The sequence below is a fragment of the Anomaloglossus baeobatrachus genome, chromosome 4, assembly GCF_048569485.1.
Source record: "Anomaloglossus baeobatrachus isolate aAnoBae1 chromosome 4, aAnoBae1.hap1, whole genome shotgun sequence".
Taxonomy (NCBI): Eukaryota; Metazoa; Chordata; class Amphibia; order Anura; family Aromobatidae; genus Anomaloglossus; species Anomaloglossus baeobatrachus.
Genome location: NC_134356.1, coordinates 329111954 through 329124716, shown reverse-complemented (window position 1 = coordinate 329124716; position 12763 = coordinate 329111954). Strand labels below are relative to the sequence as shown.

The window sequence follows — 12763 nt, the reverse complement described above, 5'->3', positions numbered from 1 at the left end:
AATAAAACATTGTAAATAGCTTAACTTAACCAATATAACGTGGTTTCTCCAAATTCTACACAAAATTCCACTTTTAATGACCACTGCAGTCTCAGAATTATTTAGCCCCATCATGACAAGTTTCTTTAGTAATTAGCAAACAACTTCTGGCTGCTACTACTTGCTTCAAAAGTGATGCATAGCCAGACTAACTGAATATGGTCAATGGCTTCCACTTCCAGTTCAGAAATTTTCTTGGGTTTACATTCTGCAACTACATTTCTATGAGGCTGAAGTTAGATGACTACGAAGGCCACTCCAGAATCTTCCAGGACATCTTCTGTCCAGCTTGGGTGAGACGTGTGAATCCGGCCTAAAGCGGGCTTTACACGCTACGATATATCTAACGAGATGTCGGCGGGGTCATGTCGTAAGTGACGCATCGTTAGTGATATCGTAGCGTGTGACAGCTATGAACGAGCAGAAATACTCACCTTCTCGTTCATCGTTGACACGTTGCTCATTTTCTAAAAATCGCACGTCCTGTTGTTTATCATACCCGAGGCAGCACACATCGCTCCGTGTGACACTCCGGGAACGATGTACACATCTTACCTGCGGCCACCGGCAATAATGAAGGAAGGAGGTGGGCGGGATGTTACGTCCCGCTCATCTCCGCTCCTCCACTTCTATTGGCCGGCCGCTGTGTGATGTCGCTATCGCGCCGAACGTCCCTCCCCCTTCAGGAAGGGAATGTTCGCCACCCACAGAGACGTCGTTCGGGAGGTAAGTGCGTGTGACGGTGGGTTACAACATTGTGCGACATGGGAAAGAAATTGCCCGTGCTGCACAAACGATGGGGGGGGGGTGCGATCGCAAATGCGATCGCACGAGAAATCGACACATGTAAAGCAGGCTTAAGTCTGAGACTGCTTAACTATTAAAGCTGTGTTCACAATGGCCACAATGTTTGAACGCAGTCATAAGTGCATTTTGTGTTGAATGTGGAGAAATCACTTGTTATATTACTTGTATTGAGCTTTTTTTTATTGCTTTTGCTTGGTTAATTTCAAGCAGAAGAAAATTTTATCTTTTTTTTTTTTACTAAGCCTAACTTGCCATGGGAGTTGAATAAAGTTGACTGTAACTGTATCTTCCATTACTGCTATATGCCTTTCTAGATGTGGGGTTGGAGATGAATGTATGGGTTTTTTTTGCCCTCAGAGAACAGATTCAAGCGTTTACTTCTAATTACAGCAGATTTATTATAACATCATGCTCGTGCATGCCCCTCGATGTGTTGGTATGCACATGTTCTAACACAATGGGATAATTGGGGAGAGACCAAGATTCAGAACTACCGTAGAAACCTTACTCACACACAGCAGCATCCACACACATTCAGATAGTTAACCTAAGATGAACACAAGAAGGGGGAAGGGTAAAATAAGGTGTCTTCTAGAAACGGAAGCTGGCACTTAGTTCACAATGTTTGCAGGTTTCATCAGAAATATAATTTTGAAAATATATATATTGTGACATACCCATACATTTCAATGGGACACATGCGAAAATAGTCTCTTTTTTTTACTAGGTACAGTATAGGGATTATAGCACAAACCCTGGGAAATGTTGATACTAAAGCCACAGGACATAAAAAGCATACAAATAAACTCTAGAATATAAAGACAATCTTCCAATATATTTATTTAAAATATATAAGCAAATATTTCAGTGCATTCAGTTAATGTCCATGAAAATATGTTTGTTCTTATTAATGTACATGAAAACAGTGTTCTTAGCAAATCACTATGTAAAGCATAGAGGAATAAGGCTACGTTCCCACGATCAGTTGAGTTGATGATGCTGTATAATTTCTGCACCTTAGTTTCCTTGCATTTTTGATGCTGTAGTTTATTGCATTTTTTGATGGTGCATTTTCTGTCTCTGTTTGGTGTGTCAACATTTAAATAAAGCTGTTTTTGTAACTTCTTCGTATTGAGATCATTAGGTGCGGCTTACATGTGTTTTTGGTGCAATTCCGCCACATAAATGCATGTGTGTCTTTTACTTGTGGATTTTCCGCATCTAATGCAATTCTATGGGTAAAATCCGCACAAGAACAGAGTGTACCCTCAAGAGAAATTGAAAAAAAAAGCTCTGCAGATGAGTTTGCGCAGTGTAAAAAAGAAGCACAATGCACATGAGCTTTCTATTAATCCCATCCACTTTGCTGGTACTGTAAAACATTGTGTTTTGGGAGCAGCAAAAACATGCAGCATCCACTGATTGTGGGAGCGTACCCCAAGTGATTCCATCATATAGAGCGGTGCTAACAAAACGACTTAAATATTTTGTATACATTTGCTGCCCCTCTTTACAAAAAAAAAAGCATCATAAAAAGGTAAAATAATTCTATAAGCGCATCCAGTGATCATTTTCATGTCTGTTGTTAAGGCTTGTTCTTGTGGTCAACACTTCACATGACATTCTGCACACCCCCGTCCATAAAAATAAACAATAGGGGGGGGTAGTCCGGTTATAAACATGTATCTATATATTTTATCATATTTCATGCACTGGATAGGTTATAAATGTAAGTTTCGCAGGTTCTGACCTCAACCAATCCTTTGAATGGTGACCATCCATCCAGCTGGCGGACTAACGCAAGACGGGGGAAATTCTTTTGGCTGGAATATTTAACTAATATTTCCTTAATGCAGAAAGTACTCAGAAAATAATTCTAGGAGTCTACTAATTTAGATTATACATATTTTGTTCCAAAACAAAAAATGGTTATACATAATCAGTGATGATGTTCTTAGTAATGAAGAAATCTCCAAAACAATGCCAGATGATAACTATTAATTAGAGACTTGTAAGTTACTTACACGTTGTCTAGTTTGGGGAAAAACATTTTCCCAGAAAGCTCCCCTGGTTAAGGAACTTTAATTACATAACGTAGGGACAAGACTGGATGTTTACGGGTATGCCATTGAGACCATTGGGCTTAGGAAGCTGATGGGTGAGGGCTTCAGTCTGTAGAAGGAACCCAATCACTTGTTCTGGGTGTTCAGTGATGTCTCAGCCCTGTTTCCTATACTAAAGTGCCCTGACACTATGGCGCATAATTCATATAAGACGACCATCTTTTTTCATATTGCATTGACCTGTCCTTGTTCCAGTAGGGTGCAGTCTGTGTCCAGCACATATATAGTAGACAGACTGACATTATACTGTAGTCGGAGTACATCTGGAATGTACACATGGAGATGTGAAAAGGCAATTTCTGTGAACGGAGCATATTTGGTCAGGATAGTGAAGGATAAACTAGATTTATCACTAGGTGCTGTCATATATTCTTGGAATCATCACTGAGTTAAAAAGGTTTATCCACTCGAACGCTAACCGATGAAAAGCAGCGTCCCATACTTGCATACAGCGGGGCTACAAAGCTGTCTGTAATGCCCCTCCATACTGTTTGTACAGATGGCAGCAACATTAGTGTGGTTCTCACAAACGGCATCACGACCCTGAAAAGCAAAAATTAATGAATTACACATGGAAAATAGGAAATTATCAAATTAAACATAGATATAGAGCAGATGGGAGTGTAACATATCTCTCTAAGTAAATGAAATACAAGTTACATTTTCCAATTGCTAAACAAGCTCTCCCTTTCTTTTTCCTTCTTCTAAAACTGCATAAATCTGCTATAAATCCCATCATGCATTATCACAGAATCCTGTTAAAGAGAACCTGTCAGGTGCAATATGCACCCAGAACCACGAGCAGTACTGGGTGCATATTGCTAATCCCTGCATAACTGTCCTAGGCTACAGTAATATAAAGAATATATATATATGTATTTCAAAAGATCCTTTATGATATGCTAGGGAGCACAGGGACTAGTCGTAAGGGCGTTGGTTCCTGCGCTCATTCTGCCCTCTTAGGATGTTAGTACACCCCTGTGGCATGCTAACATGCTATTTAATGCCCATTGTCTCCCATCATCCGTGGTAACTCGCGTGCCTGTCTTCACTGCCATCGCTTCAGAACACCAGGCTTACGGTCAGTGTGCATGCTCAGAAGTCCCCGACACTTCTGGTCATGCGCACTAGACCTCTCTGAAGCCAGTACACGTACACCCAGCTTCATAGTGCGCATGATCGGAAGTGCCAGACATTCTGATCAGCGGTGACAGCGCACATGCTCGTCACCACTGATGAAGTAAGGCAACGGATACTGAATAGCAGGTTAGCACGCCCTCAGGGGTGTACTAACATGCTGAGAGGGCGGAATGAACGCAGGAAAGAATGCCCTTGTGACTAGTCCCTACGCTCATTAGCATATCATAAATGATCTTTAGAAAACCTTTTTCTAAAGATCTCTTTATCTATGCTACTAGATACAGGGATGGTTGGGCAGGGATTAGCAATATGCACCCAGAACTGCTCAAGGTTCTGGGTGTATACTGCACCTGACTGGTTCCCTTTAACAGCTAGAGCCAGTACCATTTCTGCCTGTTGTGGTAATGATGTGATTTGCCTTCCCTATAGATTTTTCTAAATTAACAGGCAGGAGCCTAATATGTGAACTACTACATAATTATGTGAAAGGCACTGTGCAGTGATCATTATTATCTTTGATATAAGCTTCTTCTTAGCCTGCCTCCTCTAATGCAAACGTACATGCAGCTGCATCATACAGAGATGCTGACCCCCTTCAGAGAACATAAAGTCATGGACTTCTTAGGTAGTCACTACATGCTCAAATGGCCTAAAGTGACACGTATATACTGAGGGACTAGCGACAGGCGGAATTAAAAGAAACCTGCAGTGTACAAGATAAAGTTTCTAAGCCTAAATAAAGATATTTAACATCAGAGCCTCTTAATAACACAAACAGATGAAAACCATGAACAGAGGCTGAAGTACTTCTTTTCTGCCTAGTTCTCCGAGACTGATAACATTACACGTAGACTTGCACCCTCTGGATAAAAAAAAAAAAAAAGTGTTCGGTAGTGAATACAGAATGGTCTATTCAGTTACCCACTCCATGTAATAAAGGGCTGACAATAAAACGGCTGCTGTTCTATGCCAAAAAGCAAGCTGTATAAATCAATTTCTTCTTAACTGGAATGTGATCTCTTTTAGGTTCAAATATAGGTCAATGTGAAAGTGGCTCTGCCAAAGGCCTCTAAATGTTGTCCTCCGAGGCATAAAGGGACTCTGTCAGCACAGAATGACTGTCCGAGCCAAGTACAGGCGCTCGTGCACCATGGCAGGGCCAAGCATTATATACATTTCCCACCTGCATATTTTCCCCTATATCCACCCCTCCCTCTTTGATTGACAGCTCTGACTTCATAGACCCAGAGAAAGGTGGAGATAGATGGAAAACAAGCAGGTGGGAAGGCGTATGTACATGATTGGCCCCATCATGTGCTCTATTTGGCTCAAGCAGTCATTCTGTGCTGACTGATTCCCTTTCAACCAATGCTAAGGATGTGTGCAAATGACATCTTTCACCTATAAGAAAACAATAAAAAGAACAAATAGTACATGCATTTCTGTAGCAAACCCAGTTGCTGTGCATCTGTTCAGGCCTTTGAATGTCTCAACTGTTTGAGGAATCCACTCAGAAGGTGCTCTGTACATCACAGTACAATTTGATGGGAAAAGTCAAAAGATGCCTGGACGCTGACCAGACATCTTTTGGAGAATCGTTTTTGCTTAAAAACCAATAGTGGTTTCTTTATTGTTCATCGTAGTGAAAACACAACAGTAAAAAAAAAAAAAAAAAAAAAATTAAATGACATCACAGAAATGATTGGTTCGCCCTCCCCCACCCAAAAAAAGAGTAATGGACAAAAACATTGGCGACATGTTAAAGAAACAGTAAAAAAAAAACCAAAACCCAAAAAACGCTTTTCCTGAAGTATCTTCTCCTTGAAAAACTCTGTGGGCTCACATGAACTTAGATGTCATGTGCACATACCGTAAAGGTTTTTCAATATCTGTGCCAGTGTGAAGGGGCACCTACCCACGGACTAGATGGATGTGAGCCTCTGATGAGAGGCAGTGGTCTTACAAAGTTGTGCCAACTGGCCCATCAGGTACGTGGCCACTGGGTGGGGCTGGCTGCACAGCAGAACTCTGCCCACTCATGGCTGGTCAATGGTCTCCCGATTGCTTGTTGTAGGCAGGTGGGGTTTTCATTGATTTGCTGCAGTAATTTCCACGACTGTCCCCTTCATCTGAAAGAGGCTGCAGAACACCATACACAAGCTTCTGACACAACCTTACTCAGATTCTGATTTGTTTTAAAGGGTTTTTTCCCACAAAGTTAATTTTAAAGTTGATTTTAATCAATAGATATTGGAATAATAATAATAATTTCCACAATTGAATGTTAAATAAAATGTTCCTGTGCTGAGATAATCTTATATATGTGCCCCTGCTATGTACTGTGTAATGGCCGTGTCTGACCGTAGAGGGACATGGTCTGATCATAACACAGCTCCTGGGCAGGGCAGGAAACAAAAGAGAGTATACAGACACAGCTGATTCTTTTTGTAAGGTAAAGCATTTCGATGCCTGTTTTTTAAAAAAGTTTTACCTGAAAGAAAGAAGTATTTGCGATCCTGTGCTATAATGTATGTATGCTTTATTACTTCCTCCCCTGCCCAGAAGATGTGGTATGATCAGACCATGTTCCTGTACAGTCAGACACGGCCATTACACAGTACATAGCAGGGACATATACAGTATATAAGTATCTCTGCACAGGAACATTTATTTTTAATCACATCCAATTATCAAAATTATTATTCCAAGATCTATTGATTAACATGAACTTTGTTTGTGGGAAAACCCCTTTAAAGGGGTACTTTATAAACATTTTCAAGTTTTTAGGCCAGGCTGCAATATCTGTGATCATGTTGGGTGCTCACACTTTCAATATAAAACTCTCCCTTTAGGATAAGATATAACTTACATTTCCCTTGGAGTATGCCCAAGCTGTGATCCCCATTAATCCCGAGAACGGGGCTCTGCAGAACCCCCTGAATGGAGCAGAGGTCAAACTTAAGCACTTCCATTCCACCCATCATCTACTAGACTGCTGGAGGAAGCCAAGAAACATCAGTCCCATTGACAATGAAAGTAGAGGAGATCAAGCATGTGATCCTGTGACGCACTCATCGTTTATGGGACTGTAGGACAAAGCTGAGAAATCCCATAACGATGAAGGGAGAGCATGTTGAGTATGCACATCTCTGCTACATTAAAGACAGCTCTGCATTCTCGCTGGGGCCTAGTGGTGATCAGTATGTCATCTCCTATCCTATGAAAAGACGATAACGTTTGATTTTGGCAATAACGTTATCTGACATAATCTGTGTAAAATACTGATAAATCCTCTTTGTGCAATTGTTATTTGCACCTGCAGTGCACTCGTCAAAGCTATCCATTAGTCCATTCACCAGACAGGCAGATAGGCTGCCCCTTTAACATCTGGTCTGCCTTCATTTCTACCTATAGAACATGTCTATTGTGACATATGCCCCTGCACACACAGTAAAGCTATGTGCGCACGTGTGCGTAATTCATGCAGTTGCGCTGCGCTTTCTAGCGCAGCGTAACTGCATGCGTCCTGCGTCCCCTACATAATCTATGGAGATTGTGCAGGGGCCATGCACACGTGGCGTCTTAGACCGCAGCGCTTCGGCTGCTGCCCGAAGCGCGCGTTCTAAGAAGTGACATGTCACTTCTTCCGTGCGCTTTGCCGGCAGCCCCTGCTTTGTCTATGGCAGGAGCTGCAGGCAGAGCGCACGTTCTCTGCCGGCACCATGCGCTTCAGAACAGAGCTTTTCAGCTGCACTCTGAAGCGCACCATTTAGGTGCGGTGCAGAGCGCACACGTGCGCACATAGCCTTACGTGTCAGAGCCATGTGTCAACGTCATGTCTGGAAACGTTCACTATGTGTGCACAACCACTAGGCTCCATTTTTACCATTTGAGTCTCCTGGTATATCATTTTCGGCAAGAACCAACGGTCCTGATAAAAAAGTCATTTTCTCTATAGAATCTTGGGACAGGCCAGTGACCAGTGCTATAAACACCCTCAACTGCAGCAGCATGGTAGCCAACACCCTCCGAACTTTGATCCCAATAGAACGTGGACCACCCGACACAGGCTGGCAGCTGCCACTGATGAATGACTTACCTGCCTTTCTTAGGCCAGAGTCACACTTGCGTATGACTCGGCGAGTCTCGCATCGGGATAACCCGGGGCGGCCGCACACTCTCGGACAGGAGCTTCTCAGCTGCATGTATTTCTATGCAGTTAACCCGCTCCTGTCCGAGAGTGTGCGGCCGCCCCGGGTGATCCCGATGCGAGACTCGCCGAGTCATACGCAAGTGTGACTCTGGCCTTACAGAGGACCTGTCACTACTCACTACTAAATGGAAATCCTTATATTCCTCATGAAATAACAATTCTGTTTTCTTTTTTTCCTTTTCTAATAACTTTGAATGGACACACAACCAGGAGGAACGGTGACACCCAGATTTTTATTTTCAAGCGGAATAACAGAGGCGCAGCACAGCAGAGACATTCTGCAGACTTGAGAATGGAAGTACTGTACTAACAGGACGAGTAGTGGTGACAGGTCCTCTGAGTTACTTACTTTCCTGGGTTCAAAGTAAAATATCACAAACAGGAAAGTGTTATTTTGCCCACTGTACCAATGACATAATTTCCCTTAGATAGAGCCATGTTGTACAGCATACCTCCTATAAGTGGCATTCCTGGCCTAGCATCAGTTGGGGGTGTTTTATTTTTACACTACTGTAATGTAACTTTACTTAAAGGGAACCTGTCAGGTGCAATATATACCCAGATCCACAAGCAGTTCTGGGTGCATATTGCTAATCCCTGCCTAACCATCCCTGTATACACTAGCATAGATAAAGGGATCTTTAGAAAAAGTATTTCTAAAGATCTTTTATCCTATGCTAATGAGCGCAGTGACTAGTGAGGGCGTTACTTCCCCCAACTAGTCCGCCCTCTTAACATGTTAGTACGAACACAGGGGCTAACATGCTATTCAATGCAGCGTCCCCAGCGGTGATGCACGTACCTGTGTCTGTGGTGAACGCTGAGCTGAATGCCCCGTACCTCTGGTCATGCGCAGTAGACCTCTCTGAAGCTGACACGCGTACACCCGGCTTTATACTGCGCATGACCAGAAGTGCAGGACATTCAGCTTCAGTGTTCACCAATGACATAGGCACCGCTGGTGACGCTGCATTGAACAGCATGTTAGCACGCCCCTGTGGGCATACTAACATTATAAGGCCTAAGCCAGACGGCGAGAAAAACAGTGCGAGTGGAGTGCGAGAAAAACAGTGCGAGTGGAGTGCGATAAAACATCGCATTCCCCTTGGACCAATTCTAGCCTGTGTGTCAGCACACATGAGCGATTATTTTCTCAGCCCTAATCGGACCGAGAAAACAATCGCAGCATGCTGCAACTGTAATCCAAGACTCTTTCTCTCGCACCCATTCAAGTGAATGGGGCGAGAGGAAAATCGCACTGCACTCGCGGTACACCGGTGTACTGCGAATGCAGGGCGAGAATGGCAATTGCCGGCTACAGAGGAGAGAGGAAGATAAATCCCTGCCTCCCCTCCTGAGTGCCGGCCCGCCCCCCGCAGCTGAGGTCTGCTCGCACGAACGGACCTCAGTTGCAAGGACACACGCATGACACTCAGCTCTGCTGTACTGCCAGCACGAGCCGAGTGTCATGCAAGTGTATCGCAGTAGTCCCCGTGTGGCCCCAGCCTAAGAGGGCGGCTAGTCGGGGGATATAACGCCCTTAGGACTAGTCCCCACACATTAGCATATCATAAAGGATCTTTAGAAATACTTTTTCTAAAGATCTCTTTATCTATGCTAGTGTATACAGGGACAGTTAAGTAGGGATTAGCAATATGCACCCAGAACTGCTTGTGGTTCTGGGTGCATAGTGCACCTGACAGGTTCACTTTAAAGGGATTTTCCACTTTTAGAAAACCTCTTCCCCTGGAAACTGTTTAAAATAACAATTACCCTTTTCCCATCCTCCCCTGGTCCAGGGCTTAGTCTCTGCAGCACTGATGTCATGTAAACAATACTGCAGCCAATCAATAAGCTCTGCGATTGAGTTCACTGATTGTCTACAGCGCTAATGACAAGACATCAGCACTGCAGACAATAAGAGACACATAGAGGACTCAGCGCTAGACCCAAGGAGAGTGGGTAAAGCCATGATGCTGAGATCTTCCATACCCGATATAACAGGTAGTGAGAGTAGAGGCACGTCGTCTGCCATCACATACCATCAGCAAAGGAATTCTGTGCAGTCGCAGGAATTAACAGTGACATAGTAAAGAGTTTACCAGATGTGCAGGCAGCTGAGGATGGCAAAGAGCACTCCAAGGATGAAGGCCAGGGGGATGGCAAGGAGCACGGTCAGCAACTTGTAGATGACATATTTACTGATCTCAAACAGGGCGGTGCTGCAGATCCACACTTTATCAAAGCTGTGAGTGGTCTCCGGCTCCGCTATCACGTCCTCGAAAGAGAGCTGCAAGAGAAAGGGAGCGCAGGTGAAGCAGCTTTACCCGGGGCACCGCGCCCCCCCCGAGGCCTCATGCAGACCCGCCATATCTCAGCAGTGCGCTGGACCCCATGTTCAGCTGGTTTTGGTCACTGTGTCAGATTTTACAAACAGTGCGGCATCCAAAGTATCTCCCACCTATTATGGTACGTTCAGACGGCCATTTTTTATTTGGACGCAGTTAGTCTATTTGCTAGCCCACACAGGCTACTGCAGGTCTGTGTGGAAAAAATAAGCTGTTCCCTACTCTGGTCCAATTTACAGACCCAATTAGTGTGGGCAGCTCTTTCAGCTATGTGAGTGGGCACACGACGCCAGGCATGTTCGCGGGTGGCAAAACGTGACCGGCCCAGAATTACTATTGCCCATCTGAACATAGCAGTGAAAAATGGACAGCAGTGTGAGGACATGCGGGCGACACCCAAGGGCCGTCCACAGCGCGAGGAAACGCGGGCGGCAACCAAGGGCCGACAACAGCGAGGGGACACGCGGGCGGCACCCAAGGGCCGACAACAGCGCGAGGAAACGCGGGCGGCAACCAAGGGCCGACAACAGCGAGGGGACACGCGGGCGGCACCCAAGGGCCGACAACAGCGAGGGGACACTCGGGCGGCATCCAAGGGCCGACAACAGCGAGGGGACACGCGGGCAACACCCAAGGGCCGACAACAGCGAGGGGACACGCGGGCAACACCCAAGGGCCGACAACAGCGAGGGGACACGCGGGCAACACCCAAGGGCCGACAACAACGAGGGGACACGCGGGCGGCACCCAAGGGCCGACAACAACGAGGGGACACGAGGGCGGCACCCAAGGGCCGACAACAGCGAGAGGACACGAGGGCGGCACCCAAGGGCCGACAACAGCGAGGGGACACGCGGGCGGCACCCAAGGGCCGACAACAGCGAGGGGACACGCGGGCGGCACCCAAGGGCCACTCACTTCCAGGGAGTCTGAGCTAATAAATGGATCAGAAATCAAATCTTACTTTATTTTCAATTTCTCTGCAAAAATTAAAGAAAAACCAAAAAAAAACTCCAGACAAAGCAGTCATTTTGCCTGGGGTTGCTATTACTTGTAGTTCAGACTTATTAAACTCACAAGAGATAGGAACAGGTACATTGCACCCTGCCCCGGGCACACACAGATGTGGCACAGCTGGACTTGTATGGAGTGCGGGGAGTTTGCCGGCTCTGCTATATCTGCCCATCTCTTACCTTCAGGTGCCCGTTCAGGTCGTGCGGGTCCCGATCCGGTTGACTTTCATATGTCTTCTCAGTCAGCATCGGCGCCGAGGAGCGATTAAACTCATCCTCGTCCATGAAGATGCGGGCGTCAGCTTTCTCCTTCTCTAACCCCATGATTCCTCCAACTAGGGGGACCCCACCACTGGTCGGAGCGGGCTGCGAGGAGACACTTCCTGGACGGAGCAGCTGCTCGGCGCCCCCTCCTCCCCGGTGTGAGATGGTGCGGACCCAATATTCGGGAGCTGGATCTCAGGCACGCCCAGCTCTCCACACCCTCAGCAGCCGGGAGAGACGACGGCGGAGAGGGGAGTCCGGGCTGTGGGCGCCTGTACCGGCGATCGGGCAGGGACCAGAGAACGGGCGCTGTGTGTGCGGTGCCATGGTGGCAGCACCAGAACTGGGCTCTATATCTATATAAATTAGGGGACCTGTATGTGCGGTGCCATGGTCGGCAGCATCAGGACTGGGCTCTATATCTATATGCATAAATTAGAGGACCTGTATGTGCGGTGCCATGGTCGGCAGCACCAGAACTGGGCTCTATATCTATATAAATTAGGGGACCTGTATGTGCGGTGCCATGGTCGGCAGCACCAGAACTGGGCTCTATATCTATATAAATTAGGGGACCTGTATGTGCGGTGCCATGGTCGGCAGCACCAGAACTGGGCTCTATATCTATATAAATTAGGGGACCTGTATGTGCGGTGCCATGGTCGGCAGCATCAGGACTGGGCTCTATATCTATATGTATAAATTAGGGGACCTGTATGTGCGGTGCAATGTGGCCAGCACCAGAGCTGGCTCTATATCTATACAGTTGTGCTCTTCACCTCCTGCCTCCAACTCAAAAATATTCCCCAGATTTGT

General features: G+C 45.8%; 1 protein-coding gene across 1 annotated transcript; it reads right to left on the bottom strand.

The window, feature by feature from the left end:
• Nucleotides 1-1662: 1662 nt before the first annotated feature.
• Nucleotides 1663-12157, bottom strand: CAV2 (caveolin 2). The gene is made up of 3 exons (XM_075345032.1): nucleotides 11864-12157; nucleotides 10425-10612; nucleotides 1663-3512 (listed from the first exon to the last, which is right to left on the bottom strand). Exons 1-3 carry the CDS (start codon nucleotides 12005-12007, stop codon nucleotides 3359-3361), a joined length of 486 nt encoding a protein of 161 aa, XP_075201147.1. The 5' UTR covers nucleotides 12008-12157; the 3' UTR covers nucleotides 1663-3358.
• Between the last annotated feature and the right edge of the window lie 606 nt (nucleotides 12158-12763).